Source organism: Narcine bancroftii, chromosome 8 (genome assembly GCF_036971445.1).
Source record: "Narcine bancroftii isolate sNarBan1 chromosome 8, sNarBan1.hap1, whole genome shotgun sequence".
NCBI classification, from domain to species: domain Eukaryota; kingdom Metazoa; phylum Chordata; class Chondrichthyes; order Torpediniformes; family Narcinidae; genus Narcine; species Narcine bancroftii.
This window is the reverse complement of record NC_091476.1, coordinates 74,754,252-74,770,232: the sequence shown is the minus strand read 5'-3', so window position 1 is coordinate 74,770,232 and position 15,981 is coordinate 74,754,252. Positions and strand designations below refer to the sequence as shown.

Sequence of the window (15,981 nt, the reverse complement as noted above, 5' to 3'; positions counted from 1 at the left end):
ATAAGGATTTGCGGCCGGGGCTTCAGGAACTCGGATAGGCGAGCGGCCGAGGCGAAAGTTTGCAGTTGAGAGCTCAGATGGATGGGCAGATGGGGCATCAGGAACTTGGATGGATGGGTGATCAGGGCCAAATAAAGGGGGGGAGGGTTGACTTTTACACGGGATTGACGATTAGACGGGTATATACGGCAGTTTTCAAGAGATTACATGCATCCTGCATTACTGAGACAAGGTCATTTGCCGCATTCAGTTAATGTTCTTAGTGAATCAGTTATAGGCTGTTGGCTATAGTTGCCAGAGGCCAACTTTCCACCTCTATAATTATCCCCTACTCCCAAAGCCACCAACACACACCCACTCCTGACAAACAAATCTCCTGATGGGATCAGCAATAAGGACCTACAAGGGAAGAGTGCAACCCCACACTCCAACAACTCATTCAACTTGAACCTGCCATGCCTCAAGACGTTAAAGAGGACCGACAAAACAGCATTCAGCTAAACTAAGGTCAGTTTTATATCAATGGTTTTGCAGCCGTCAAGAAGCAGCAGGCAGGTAAACCCCAGGATGGATCCCCACAGGGGTCTGCTGCCTTTCAACAAATCGGCAATTATTGTTCTGAGTGGTCGACATTTTTATTCTTCCGTCACAAGGCAGCGAGAAGCAGCAGATTCCCAGTTTGGTTATTTAGGGTTGCAACGTGGTACAATGTTTTCTTGTGCTTCCAGGTTAGTTCCTATCTCACTTCCTCTTGGTCACTGCCCCAGACCAACTGCCCTCTGAGCAGGATAGGGAAGGTGGATGGAAGACAGGATGGTTGGTTTAAAACACTGAGAAGCAGGACAAGCTGGAAAAGGATTTGGCCCGGGTGGGGGGGGGGGGGGGGGTGGTGGCAGGAGGAAATGCTTCCCCGTGTCCCTGGAAGATTCTTCTCACCACAAGACATTTAAAATGAAAAAGAAATGAGTTACCCAGGAGAACCAAGTGAGCAACATCCCAGCAAGCTGTGAGACAAATAAAGGCTTTAACAACAAAACCCCAATAATCCAGCACTGGCTTTTCGGAAATCCTGACAGTTCGGCACCTGACTTGGTTGTTAATCTGGATCAAGATGGAAGGGGTAGAAGGGGGTGACCCAACCAGAGTTCGGTTCAAAGTTCTTCCTTGTACCCATGGCCCTTTAATCTTACCATGGTTCACTGAAAGTTTATTAGACGACAATGTTTAAAAAAAGGAAATAAAAGTGAAAAGTTTGCGCAATGCTGTTACAGCGACCCAGGTTTGAATCCGGGACTGTCTGTAAAGAGTTTGCACATTCTTTCCACCCTTCAAAACGTACTGGGGTTGTAGGTCAATTGGGGTGTTTTGGTGGAACAGGCTTGTGGGCCGGAAGGGCTGTTACCGTGCTGGATGCCTGAATCTAATAAAAACATCGTAAAGTATTGGGATATTAACATCCAATTGTCTAGAAAACCTGCAATTCCAGCATTATAGTTCAGCGGGTGCCGGATTATTGGGGTTTCACTGAAGCAGGCAAGGCCATGGCAAAGTGGAAAGAGACAAAGACCCAAAGAGGAAACAAAATGGGGAGGGAGAGGGGGGAGGAGTATTTCTTTCACTAGAAAGCACAAAAAGGCAGCAGAGAAACATAGCTAAGCCTGAGGCTGTCACCCTCCTCGACCCTCACAATACCCTCTGCCTATCCCACAATCCAAAAAGCAGTCAATCCTCAGGGAAGCACTTTCTCCACAGCCCTCCAGTATTTTGATGGCAAAGACATTCCTCTTGGATACCGCCTTTTTCAAATGACTGTTGGTTCCTCTGTCATGTCATTTTATTCTGCAGTTAGAGCAACCCCTGGCTGAAGCACAAAGAGTGGGATATGCCCAGATCCTTGACACAACCAAACACACATCACCCAAGAGGCAACTTTAGCCCCTAACGCTTCTATGCTGGTCGACACAACAGCGCAGGCATCATTGGGACCAGTTCACTGCACCTGAAATTCAGGGGCACCAGTCGGTGAAACTTCAAATGCACTGGAGAGGCATGTGTATACGCTGGTCAGGGAGAGATAAAGCATCACTTGAATGAGGGTAGAGGCTAAATCACCCCAGATCAGGTGGAATCTATTATCAACACACTGTCCAATGGAAGTTAAGGAATTATAAAAGAACGGGGCATGGAACCAGCTCTCAGATGCTGTTGGCTCTAGTGGTGAAACCCCTGCAAAAACATCTTTGTAAACACACTGCTCCACTGAACTAATCCTTGATAGCGCGATGATAAAACTGCGCTCAGGGAAGCCGAGCACACACTTGACTTGTTTTTAAACTGAAATCTGTTCCTGGTCTGGAGAGCAGATGCCCCGTTGAGGAGAAAGCGAGCCCGGTGTGTAGTTCCACGGACAATCCCTCCCGAAGGGCAGAGTTCAACAGGGTTTAGCATAGCGCTGTTACAGCGCCAGCGTCCCAGGTTCGAATACGGAGCTGTCTGTAAGGTGATTGTATGTTCTCCTCGTGTCTGTGCAGGTTTTCTCCCACTGTTCAAAATGTATGGGGGGTATAAGTCAATTGGGTGTAGCGTGGGCTCATGGGCAAGAAGGGCCTGTTACCGTGCTGTTCAGTCTAAATTTAATTTAAATTCACTGCAGATCACTAACCTGGGAAGCTATTGTGAAAATGACCGATCCTGACCTCAACACATCACGCCCTGTTATCCGCGCAAAGCCTTTTGGGAGGTTTCCAAATAGAGAGTGATCACAGAAAACATAGAAACCTTGATTGACTTAGTCAGCCCATCTCAACGCATATTGCAAAAGAGAAAGCAAGTTGCATGCAGTTTAAACAGACACAGGCGCAGCATGCTTGAGGTTGCAGGGTGGGGACTTTGGATCCATGCTCCCCAAATGTTTCTACTTCAGGGCTTTCCGTCCTGTCCCACATCTGGACATCCTCTGAGCTCATCAATCAGGATGCATTGCTGAGAGTAGTATTCTGGGGCACCACATCAGAAAGGCAAACCATCCCTCTGAATAGGTAAAATACCAAGGGCCAAATGGATATTCAAGACATTTTGAATAATTTCACAGCCTGTTTTTTTTTAAAAAGGGGATTTCAAAATTAAGGACCATTTCCGGTCTCCTGGCTATTGCATATCGTTGCAACCCTAAGCCACAGAATTATTGGGTGCACAAACAGGACTAAAAAGACAGCGTGGGTGCAGCATTTACCTAATGAACACGTTCTTGATCTTACTCCACATGCTACCGAAAGTGCTACTAATTTTTTCCGTGTAACTGAGGGGAGTTGCAAAGAGGAGGAAAAATAGGGATAAAAAAAAACAAAATAAAAACAAAATGAGTTTCAATTGATGTAGTTCAGAAGAGAGAAAAATACCACCAGTTCATACATTGCGCACTACCCAGCAGAGAAAAGGGGAGAAGTCTGCCTGCCTTTGGACACACCACAGCATGACTGGAGGGCGAACAATGGAGAGCCGCTCAATGTTTGAAAGGCCGATGTTTTGAGATTTAAGGAGATCTGGCACAGGGGAGGATTCCCGAATGGCAGGGAAATCCTGTGGGACCGAGGGCCTTGCTCCTGTTTTCTTGTGGTTTTGAGGATCCAACGCAGGAAAGCGTCAGACTTCAGCAGCAGCACTGAGGAGTCAGAGGCTCAGCGCTTAATTGCCATCCCAATGCAAGGTGCAGGTACACTGGCCAGAATTACAGGAGCATGATTAACAGATGCTGGTTAATGTTACAACCACAGCTCAGACCACTCCTACCCCATGTCCCCTCTCTGGTGGGGAGTACAAAAAGGAATTCACACTGGGAAGGGGACCGATTCACTTTAGCCGTTGAAGATCAGCGCATGGCATTTAACAGAGCATCTGCTGAGGGGGTACAGCTTCAAAGAGCAGGGGAGGGTGGGGGAAGAGAGGGAGAGACAGCAACATGACTGCCGTTATCATCGGGGGTGGTCCAAAGAAACATAATATAGCTGAAGTAGGAAGGCCAGCAGACTTTTCCCCCCCTCCCAAGTACAATTTGAGCCAGTGAAGACATTCCAAAGTAATGTTAATACTTTACACATTTTACATTGAGTGAGTGGGACAAATCCACCAATTGCGTGCAGAGTGCCTTGCCCTTTATAAAGAAGATGCACCGTGTTCTCCACCAGACTGGGAAATGTTCCTTTTGGCTCACTCTCTCCTCCAGCTCTGGCAGGGAAATAAATTCTCTCCTCTCCAGATTGACACAAGGGATCAAGTCCACGCAGTGACAGAGTGGAGGAGCTTGAGCACGGCTCATCTTCGGGAGGAAAGGTAGAATAGACACCGTGGGTAAAATTCTGAAAAGGGGAAATAAGACTGTGAACAGAACTACGATGACAGACCTTTAGAGAACTGGGTAGAGCTTCGAGAGAACACAGGGAAAAATTAAAAGGGCCTGGAACGTGAGGGGACTCTCCAGGAGATGAAAACACAGAAATGCTGGAGGAACTCAACAGGTTTTGTAGTGTCCACAGGAGGGAAAGATATACAGGTATGTGCCGCTAACATCCGTTCAGGCAATGTCCAATCGCCTATATGTCCATGGTCCCATAATTATTCAATTACAGTGAGCAAGTCTGCAGCAACTTAGAAAGAGTGATCGCTAGCTACAGGAAATTGTATACTGTATACCCAAACTGGGCAAACTGCCCCACTCTCTCCCCACAGCCCCATGTTGGCCACCACACTGATCCCACTGCCCCGTGTTGGCCCCCACACTGATCTCACTGCCCCGCTCTCTCCCCACAGCCCCATATCAGTCCCAACTAATCCCACTGCCCACGCTCTCCCCATAGCCCTGTATCAGTCCCAACTAATCCCACTGCCCCGCTCTCTCCCCACAGCCCTGTATCAGTCCCCACACTGATCCTACTGCCCCGCTCTGTCCCCACAGCCCTGTATCAGTCCCCACACTGATCCTATTGCCCTGCTCTCTCCCCACAGCCCTGTATCAGTCCCCACACTGATCCCATTGCCCTGCTCTCTCCCCACAGCCCTGTATCAGTCCCCACACTGATCCCACTGCCCTGCTCTCTCCCCACAGCCCTGTATCAGTCCCCACACTGATCCCACTGCCCCGCTCTCTTTCCATAGCCCCATGTTGGTCCCCACATTGATCCCTACTTACAAATAAAAAGTTTACAGAACAGTATACCATACAGTTTTGCTAAGTATACAATATGGTGTTCACACAATGTCCACATCGCATAACGCCCAATTTCACCGTATTGCGAACGTTAAGCGGCGCAAACCTGTATAACTGAGCCTGAGTTCTTTTCAAAGTATGAGTAAGGAAAGAGACAGACGTCTGTATAGAAAAGCTGGGGGGAAAAGGGGGAGGAGTGCAGACGAACAGATAAAAGGTGTTAAATGGAAATGATAAGAGGAAAGGTGAGAATTGATTTTGGCTCTGTGAAAGGAGACAGAGAGAAAAGAGAGGGGTCTAGAGGAAAGGAGACCTGGGGGGAGGGAGGATCTAACAGAAACCAGAGAGAAGTCAATGTTAATGCCATCTGGTTGGAGGATGCCCAGTCAGAAGAGGAGGTGTTGTTCCTCCAATTTGCAGGCAGTCTCAGTTGGGCAGTGCACGAGACCATAAACAGATATGTCAGTATGGGACTGGGGCGGGGAATTGAAGTAGGTGGCCACTGGGAGAAGAGCATCGTATTTCACTCCAGGAGATCATTCTGAAGATATCTATACCTGACACAAGGCCAAAAGGAAAGGAGAAAGCTATGGGCAGAGTTCAAACACACTGGAAAGGCAGGTACAGGATCTGACTTCAATGCATGGACGATCCACCATCCTCCAGGATTTCTGGACTAATCCACCTGTTCCTAACCTCCCACTCGGAATCACCCAAAAGGAGACATCCAACAGCCTCCACCATCATCAAATGCAAACATGATGAAGGCACTTAGTTCTAGTTTGAACAAGCCTCAGTTTTGACAGGTTCAGATCTTGGTCTTCTCCAAAGATTCAAGTTTTAAACATTTAACAAATTTATAAATTTAGATTCCAAAAAAAGGCAGATCTTATGAAGGGAGTTAACAAATCTGGGGAAGTATTGTGTAGGAAGAGAAAACATTGGATGCACTGTTCATTAACTTTAGGAAAGCTGGAGGATAACGTTGTAAACTGCACTACACACTGGATGAAAGCCAAGAAGATTGTGAGAGAGTAAAATATCGTTCACTCTTTGTAAAACCAAACAATCAAAACCAAAAAAAACATTAAAACCTTCACCCAGGATTGAGGTGGTAAAGTAGCGTTTGACAGCTCCTGAATTAATTGGAATTTTGGAGAATGGTGGGGGGGGGGAGATCTCAGATCTCATTGAAACATTTTGAATGTTGGAAGGTGTGGACAGAGTAGATGAAGAAAGGTTGTTTCCCATGATGGGAGAGCCCAGGACAAGAGGGTACAACTTCAAAAGGGCGAAAATGTGGAGGAATTTCTTCAGCCAGAGGGCAGTGAATCTGTGGAATTTGTTGCTACGGGCAGTTGTGGAGGCCGGGTCATTGGGTGTATTTAAGGCAGAGATTTATTAGCCAGGACATCAAAGGCTATGGGGAGAAGGCCAGGTAGTGGGGCTGAGTGGGAAAATGGATCAACTCATGATTAAATGGTGGGGCAGCCTTGATGGGCTGAATGGCCAATTTCTGCTCCCGACTTATTGATCAAGGGAGAACCTCCTGGAACAATTTTGCATGCAGCTGCAGTGAAGACAGGGAGATCCATGGCCCCTCTGAACAGACTCTCTTTTGCTTCTCTTTCTTGTTTTAATAATGGGGCTGGGTCACAGTCAAGGCAAACAGATAAGATTTTTTTTTGTGCATCTTGTGTGCATGACAATAAATTGAATCTTGAAGTTCAGATTTTTTATACCTAAGAGGTCTGTGAAGACCTACTCTGCTCAAAAAGATGGATAAACTTTGGGGATTCTGGAAATCAAGGCCATGAGGTCAGCGAGGGAAAAGGGCGTTGAGGTAAAGCAAAAGCTATTTCTTATGAATTCTACCAAATACGGCTAAAGATTGGCAGTGAAAATATTACAGTTGGGATTCAGTCTGAATGCAAGGTGAGAATGCATTTGGGATTGAGAATGTGATGTGATTCACCACCTTCAAAAGGCAATTCAGTGGGAATATGGTAGGGGATAGAGGAGATGGGACATCATCGGAGTGGAAGAATTAAGAGGCACAGCTTTACAATAAGGAATGGGCATCTAAGACTGATTAAGAATTTGTTTCACCAAGAGGGTGGTTAACCCTGTGGAAGTCCAGAGCTCAATTACTGTATACATACACGTAATAGTCAAATTTTGTGGACCAATTTTTAGGGTAAAATTTAGGGGGTTGACTAATACAAACATATTAGTTTTGATCATGGTAAGTACCTGTGTCGTTTGAAGTGGCGGGAGCTTGGACAGGTGGGCGCACGGGGCCTGGGCGAGAGTCCCCGGTCAGGGCGTCGGGAGCTCGGACGGGAAAGCAGCCGGGGGCATCGGGAAGGTGGACGGACAGGCAGCCAGGCCCTTGGAGAGAGTCTGGGACCGTGGTGTCAGAAGTTCCAGAGGGTGGGCAGTCAGGGCATCAGTAGCTCCAGTGGGCCAGGGCCGAGGCATGAGATGGCGGCCAGCGTGTCGGTGAACTCCAGTGGGCAAGAGGCCGAGGCCAAAAATAGTGGGAGGGGGTTTTACTTTTACACGCGATATATGAAAAATACCAGATTTTTGGGCCAAAAATGGATGGGGGGGGGTGGGGCAACTTTTACGTTATCAACTATTACATGTGTATATAAAGTATAATTTATTTTTAGACATACAGCACAGTAACAGGCCCTTTCGGTTCACGAGCCCGTACCGCCCAAATACACCAATTAACTTTTAATCCTTGTGCATTTTTGAAGGGTAGGAGGGAACCAGAGCACCTAAGGGAAACTCATGCAGACACAAGAAGGTTGCACGGATTCGAACCTGGGTCACTGGCGCTGTAACACCATCATGTTAACTGCTATGCACTAACAGTTTACGTTCAAGCAGATTTCTGGCTTTAAGGAATGGGGGGGTAGTGTTAGAAAATGACATTGAGGAGAAAAGCATGATCTTGATCACTGGCGGAACTATCTTGTGCACTAAAGCTTTAATAAGGGTTCGTACGCTGGGCTAGGATCCTCGCTGCGAGGAAGAACATTTCCTCAGCGTCAACCAGATTGAACAGCAGGAGGAAATCAACATTCAACTAACCGAGTGGAAAACGGGGGTTACTGATGCCAGATGGCAGTGGGGAATAATAGAACAGAAATTATGAGATTTGGCCAAATGGCTAGGAGCAGCAAGGGGGGGGATGGGGGGGACAGGGATGGAGGCTCCAGAACAAATTTAGATGTAGCCCAGCGAAACTTCTCAAGGGTCTGAGGCTTAGAGGAGTGAAGGGAAAACAATGCCAACATTGTTGGCAACGTATTATTAAGGACAGGGCAAGTAAAAGATGGCAACAGCCAGGTGGGATAGGCTAGTTTTCGAAAATGGCATTTTAATGCTCAACACACTGGGAGAGATCATTGAAGCCACAGTCTAACTAACCAAGAAATACTCAAGATTTTCAGGGGGTTCTAACTGAATTGAATCTAGAGTCAGGACAACCAAACTTATAAGAAGTAAAATGATGAAAACAGGCAACACTAGCAGGAAATAAAATTAATAGTCTGCCTTCGATTCAAGGTGTCCAGTCTGAGAGGATGGTGCAAACGAGAGAAAGGAAATGGTGAATTTTTCCCCAACCTGTTCATTGCTAACAGAGGCAGTCAGGTACTCACGAGTCCTTCTTCTGGCGCAAGTGTTCGAACACCATCAGCCCTCGAGAGTTTATGCTGAGCAGAAGTTCGTTCCCCGTCATGATGTCCATCCTGAAGGGCTTGGAGGTGATGATCAGCTTGTACACATTATTGCTGAAGCCCAGCTCCAGACTGCTTTCGTCCTTGCCGATAATCGCTAGGCTACAAATCAGAGAAAGTAGTTTATTACAGTTCAAACAGAAGAGGAACATACCAGATGTGGGTGCACTGACCTTGGGAGTAGAGTGCCCACCCATTCAAGTTATCCAAGCTCCCGATGACCGCCCATCCGAGCTTCCGACACCTGCCCATCCGAGCTCCTGACGCCCAAACCACCCACCCATCCGAGCTCCCGATAGCCCGCCCATCCGAGCTCATGATTGCCCGCCCATCCGAGCTCCTGATTGCCCGCTCATCCAAGCTCCCAATCGCCCAAACCGCAAAATGGCCACCTGAGCTCCTGATGCCTTGAACAATGCAGGTACTCACCACAGTCAAAAGTATGACCCCTGTAAAAGTTGACCCCCCACCCCCCCCCAAATTTAACTCCAAAAATTGGTCTAAACAACTCAGCTATTACACGAGTATATAGGGTATGTGACAAATAAATTTAAACTTTATATAAAAAAACACCTTAGTCCACTCTGTTGATAAGAACTGTTGCATAATTCAAGGATAGGATAGGGAACAAGAGGCACAATTTGTCAGGCACAGTGAATGGTGAATTGCCAATCTGCTTATCCCATGTACGTTTCGTAAGGGGCAGAAACCTCATTGATGTTTGCAGAAAGACAGCCAACACCAGTAATGCAACAAGCTCTGCAATAAGCAAATTATGCCGCTTATTTGCTTATCAAAATTATGTTTGCAGAACAGAACTGGTTATCATGAGTCACGAAATTTGTTGTTTTGTGGCAGCATTTCAGGTGCAAAAGTTCCCATAAATTACATTTATAACAATAATATAGTGTAAAATAAGAGAAAATGTGAGATAACGTCTGCAATTCATTGTCCATTCAGAAATTTGATGGCGGAGGGGACATCAGAATCACAGATGGCAATGAGGAGGCGTACAGGAGGGAGATCGATCAGCTCGTTGAACTGCATCGCGACAACAACCTTGCGCTCAACGTCAGCAAACCCAGGAGTTGATTGTGGACTTCAGGGGGGAGTCAGGGGAACACGACCTGGTACTCATCGAGGGCTCAGTAGTGGAGAGGGTCAAGACCTTCAAATTCCTGGGGGGGTCAACATCTCAGAGGATCTGTCCTGCAGCCTCCATGTTGCTGCAATCACAAAGAAGGCTTGCTAGCAGCTAGACTTTGTGAGGAGTATGTCACCGAAGACTCTTGTAAACTTCTATAGGTGATCCGTGGAGAGCATCCTGCCTGGTACAGAGGCACCAACTCTCAGGACAAGAATAAACTCCAGAGGGTTGCTTTAACTCGGCCTGTGACATCACAGGCACCAAACTTCACTCCATTGACAACTTCACAAGGTGGTGTCTTACGAAAGCCTCAAAGGCCCCCACCACCCAGGCCACGTCACCTTCACTCTGCTACTATCGGAGAAAAGGTATCAAGGTCTAAAGACGAGCACTCAATAGCACAAGGACAGCTTCTACCCCTCTGCCATCAGATTCCTTACTTTTCGTGCACTATTATTTTTATTTTATGTTAGTAATGTTGTAAGATGGTTATAATATGAATGTTTCCTCTATGGTGCTGTCACAAAACACTGAATTTCATGACTTGTTCATAACAATAAATTCTGATTCTGATGAAGCTGTCTTGACGTTTTATGTTTATCTTCAGCCCCCTGTTCCTTCTTCCTGAGGGTAGCAGTGTGAAGAAGGGATGGCCTGACTGATGAGGGTCCTTGAGGACAGAGGCCACTTTTAAGAAATCTCACAGATTGATAGAATGGGCAAGATGTAGACTACTTCTACCCTAGGCAGTATGGAACATGGGTGTGTATAACACCTAGCACTGCTTCCACTCCCCAGACCTCACACCACAAGCATCACCAACTTCGACATCGGTGGAATTATTTATGAATGGTGGGCGGCAGGGGGGAGGAGGAGGAGGGAGGGAGGGACGGGGAGAGCAGCGAATAACAGAGTGTACAACTTACGGTACAGTGGGCGGATCTTGTATTAATACATCTAGGACCTCGTATCGGGGTTTCAATGGAATCAGTTCATTAATTTTAATCCTGGTCATGTTGCCTTGCAGACCATACACTTCAAGGAGCAGAGGAACCTGCAAAAGGGCAGATACACACACAGGCATACTGACATCTGTATACAACTCTCGCAGGGCAGGACGATTAAAGGCAGTCCGGTGTGATTGGAAGTAATGTGTAAACCCCCCCCCAACACTTTGTCCCTTCAAGTTCCAGTTTATTTATCATTCAAATGCACAAGTACAACCTGACGAAACATTGTTCTCCGGTCCTTGGTGCAACACACATACAGACAAATGATACATATGCACAATATTAAAGTAAATAAATATTATTATTAAGTAAGTAGTTGAGTCATGGAACAGTTGATCAGCGTTCTCACTGCCTGTGGGAAGAAGCTGTTCCTTAGCCCGGTGGTTCTGGATCTACTATTACTGCCTGTTTTTCCCAACTGGAGTAGCTGAGAGAATGGTGGATGCACGGGGAGGTGGGGTCCTCCCTGATTCTGTGCGCCCACCTGTGCTCAATAGGGCCTTGTTTCACGTGCAAATGTTAAGCGCAGCAACAGATCTCGCCCTCGCCTCAATTTTAAAAAATAATAATAATTTGCCCTCTGTTCTGATGAACTTTGCATTAGAGGCTTCCTTCCTTTTCCAGGTTTGAAGGAGGAGGTGACAGGAAACAGGAAACCACAGGTAAAACATCCTGGAGAGGGTGGGAGTTTGTGGCTTTTCCGGGTAAGCCACAGTGAGTTGGACGGTAGTTTTTCTAGAGGGTGGTAAAAACACGCAGAGATGATGGAGGAACTCAGCTGGTCTCGCAGTGTCCAAAGGAGGTAGAAGGCCTGAGCCCTTCTTCAAAGTATAAGCGAAGAACAGGAAGACATCAGAATAAAGACTGAAGAGTGGCTGGGGTGGGGGTGGTGGGAGTCCAGACTGACAAAAGGTTAGGTGAGATGAGAAATGATCTTAGCTCTGTGAAAAGAGACAGAGTGAAAAGGGAAGAGAAAAAGAGAGGGACCTAGGGAAAGGTGACAGGTGACAATAGTGTGGATCTCCCAGTGGCCGCCTGTTTCGATTCCCTGTCCCATTCCCTTGTTGACATGTCTGTCCATGGTCTCATGCACTGCCAGACTGAGACCACCCGCAAATTGGAGGAGCAACATCTCATCTTTCACCTGAACACCCTCCAACCGGATGGCTTTAATATCGACTTCTCCATCTTCTAATAAAACCCCCCTCTTCTTTCCCCCATCGCTTTTCCCCAAGCTCTCTCTCTTCTCCTTGTCTCCTTACACAGAACCAAGATCAATTCTCTTATATCCAATTCACACCTTTTGTTGGTCTGGCCTCCTCCTCCACCCACTCCATTCTTTATGCTGGTGCCTTCCAGTTCTTTGCTTATACCTTTTTAAATTTTTTTAAAAATTTTTCACACTATGAACCACACTGACCAAAATACACACAGACATTTCCCTCTTGAATATACACAGTGTCATTTTCTCCCCTTTATCCCCCCTCCCTTCCCTCCCTCCCTCACCCTTTTGATCCCTTTTCTCTCCCATTCTCTAAAGGAAAGATTATCTATTGTGAAAGGGATTAGTTGATTTTGTGTCAATATTAATTTTGGTAGTTGATAATTTGTTTTATTCCTTTCTACGTGAATCTTCTTCCAAATGTTGAGCAGATAATGCAGTACTGGTGAATTCCTATGTTGCACCAACTTTTCATCCCACTTATATAATATATGTTCAGGTACCTTCTCCCCTATTTTATCTAGCTCTAATCTGGTTTTTCCCTTGTTTGATAAAAATCTGATAGGTATCTTAATTGTGCTGCTCTATAATAATTCTTAAAAGTTTGGTAGCTGTAAGCCCTCTTGTTTGTACCATTCTGTTAATTTATCTAGCGCTATTCTCGGTTTCCCCCCTTTCCATAAGAATTTCCTCATTATTTTCTTTAGCGCCTTGAAGAATTTCTCCGTTAGATGAATTGGTAATGATTGAAATAGGTATTGTATCCTTGGGAAGATATTCATTTTAATACAATTTACCCTTCCTATCAGTGTTAGTGGTAAGTCTTTCCAATGCTCAAAGTTGTCTTGTAATGGATAAGGAGAGAAGGTGGTGATGAGAAAGCGGAAAGGAAAGGTAAACAAAGTATGAAATGGCCATGTTGAACTATATGACTTTAAATATTAACGGAATACGTAACCAAATCAAAGAGGCTGTTAAATTTACTGAAAAAATTGATATAGCATTCGTGCAAGAAACACATCTAACTGAAGTGGAACACAAGAAATTAAGAAGAGATTGGGTAGGGTATGTAACGGCAGCATCATATAATTCAAAAGCCAGAGGAGTAGCTATATTAATCAATAAAAATGTACCAATCAAAATAGAGGAGGAAATAATAGATCCAGCAGGGAGGTATGTAATGATAAAGTGTCAGATATATTCAGAATTTTGGAATTTGCTCAATATAAACGCACCTAATAAAGAAGATCAAAAATTTATGCAAGATATCTTTTTAAAGATTGCAGATACACAGGGGAATATACTGATAGAAGGGGACTTTAACCTTAATTTGGACTCAAAGATGGATAAAACTGGAAAAAAAGACTAGCAGAAAGAACAAAGTAACCAAATTTATAATTAAATCGATGCAGGAAATGCAATTTTTGGATATATGGAGGAGACAACACCCAAAGGAGAAGGAATACTCATATTATTCGGGTAGACATAAAACATACTCAAGGATAGACCTGTTCCTGTTGTCAGCCCACATCCAAGGGAGAGTTAGGAAAATGGAATATAAAGCTAGATTGTTATCAGATCACTCACCCCTGTTATTGGCAATAGAGCTGGAGGACATCCCACCAAGAACGTATAGATGGAGATTAAACTCTATGCTACTTAAAAGACAGGATTTTAGAGAATTATCTGAGCGACAAATTAAAATGTACTTTGAAATAAATACAGAATCAGTGAAAGATAAGTTTATACTCTGGGATGCAATGAAAGCATTCATCAGAGGGCAGATAATAAGTTATGTAACTAAGATGAAGAAGGACTACAATTGGGAAATAGAACAGTTGGAAAGGGAAATAGCAAGTACAGAAAAAGAATTAGCAATAAAGGAAGATACAACAAAAAGAGAATTGGCAGATAAAAAAATAAAATATGAAACACTACAAACATATAAGGTGGAGAAGAATTTAATGAGCTAGGAGAAAAAACACACAAAATACTAGCTTGGCAGCTTAAGACAGAACAAACTAAAAGAACGGTATTGGCATCAAGGAAACAGTGGCAGATGCTTTAGACGCAGAGAAAGCCTTTGACAGAGTAGAATGGAATTATTTATTCGAAGTACTACAGAGGTTCAACCTACCAGAGAAATATATTAATTGGATTAAAGCATTATATAAGGGACCATTGGTGAAGGTGACAGTAAATGGATATATATCAAACCAATTTAAATTAAACAGATCAACTAGGCAGGGATGTCCACTATCTCCCTCACTGTTCGTGTTAGCTATAGAACCACTGGCAGAACTGATAAGAACAGAAAATAAAATAAGAGGGATAAAAATAAAAGAGAAGGAATATAAAATCAGTCTATTTGCAGATGACGTCATAGTATACTTAACAGAACCAGAAATATCAATAAAATAATTGCATAAGAAATTGAAGGAATAAGGAGAAGTATCGAGGTACAAGATCAACGCAAATAAAAGTGAAGCAATGCCAATGAATAATGCGGATTTCACAAAGTTTAAGAAAGAATCACCATTTAGATGGCAAACACAAGCAATTCGATACCTAGGTATACAACTAGCTAATAATCTCGGCCATCTATACATGCTAAATTATCAGCCGTTCTTTGCTTATACCTTGAGGAAGAGCTAGGCCCAAAATGTCGGTGATATATATTTACCTCCTACAGACGCTGCAAGACCGGTTGAGTTCCTCTAGCATTTACTGTGTGCTTTTAGTATGATCACAGTGACTGTAGACTTTTGCATTTTGCTCTCTCCAGAGGGTGGGAAAAGGGCAGCCCCTGAAGCATGCAGTGGGTAAAGCATAAAGGGCCACCATGAGAAAGAATCTCTTGGTATTCTCCCAAGCAACCTACTTTATCCATGCTCCACGGAGACACTCACCTTATTGACCTCATTGATGAGCTGCAGCCTGATGCTCTTCTCAGTCACCTCCAGGGAATTAAGCAGTGCTCGATACGGAGAATTTTCTGGTTTGACATTCCTTTGTTTCCTGAGGAGAATGAAGAAAGTTTAATTATCGAGCATTGCTTAGTTACAACAACATGCAACTCTTCACTCATGTCAAGCTCCACCGGCAGTCCAGTGAGTTTATCACAAGGACCTGGAGGAGTAGGTTACTGCAGGCATGAAGGGCCAAATGGCCTACTCGTTTTGTAGTGTGTGCACCCGCATCGGACAGGTCAGCCACAAACGAGCCTGCAGCTGACGTGGACTTTTTACCCCCTCCATAAATCTTCGTCCGCGAAGCCAAGCCAAAGAAAGAAAGACATCTGCCTGTGTATATTAGAATGTGTGTATGTGTGTGTATATGTATATATACACATCTGTGTGTTCATGTGCCTGTTTGCATGTGTGCGTGTTCACGTATGCGTCTGTATATTCACATATGTGTTTGTGCACGTGTGCATGGCTGTGTGTGCATGCTTATGTGTGCACCTGGGCATGCGTGCCTGTGTGCACTTGCGTGTGGGCATGCAGTGCACACACATGAGTGCATTTGCACACTTGGGTACATGTGGGTGTGCACATGTGTGGCTGTGCATATTTGTATCTGTGCAAGCACATGCGTGTGTACATGATTGTTGAAATCATTAAAACAGAAAATAGGTGAAGGAAACC

General features: G+C 44.9%; 1 protein-coding gene across 2 annotated transcripts in view; it reads right to left on the bottom strand.

Annotated features, from left to right (window-relative positions):
• LOC138740893 (neutral alpha-glucosidase AB-like) overlaps positions 1 to 15,981 on the bottom strand; it is a 52,262-nt gene that overhangs the window by 33,167 nt on the left and 3,114 nt on the right. The window contains exons 2-5 of one of the 2 annotated variants that reach the window (XM_069894175.1): positions 15,244 to 15,352; positions 11,029 to 11,156; positions 8,878 to 9,057; positions 3,233 to 3,298 (exon numbers count right to left, since the gene is read on the bottom strand). In XM_069894175.1, coding sequence (XP_069750276.1) covers positions 3,233 to 3,298; positions 8,878 to 9,057; positions 11,029 to 11,156; positions 15,244 to 15,352 — 483 coding nt within the window. The remainder of the gene's footprint in view (positions 1 to 3,232; positions 3,299 to 8,877; positions 9,058 to 11,028; positions 11,157 to 15,243; positions 15,353 to 15,981) is intronic. The other variant, XM_069894176.1, reaches the window with a different exon arrangement.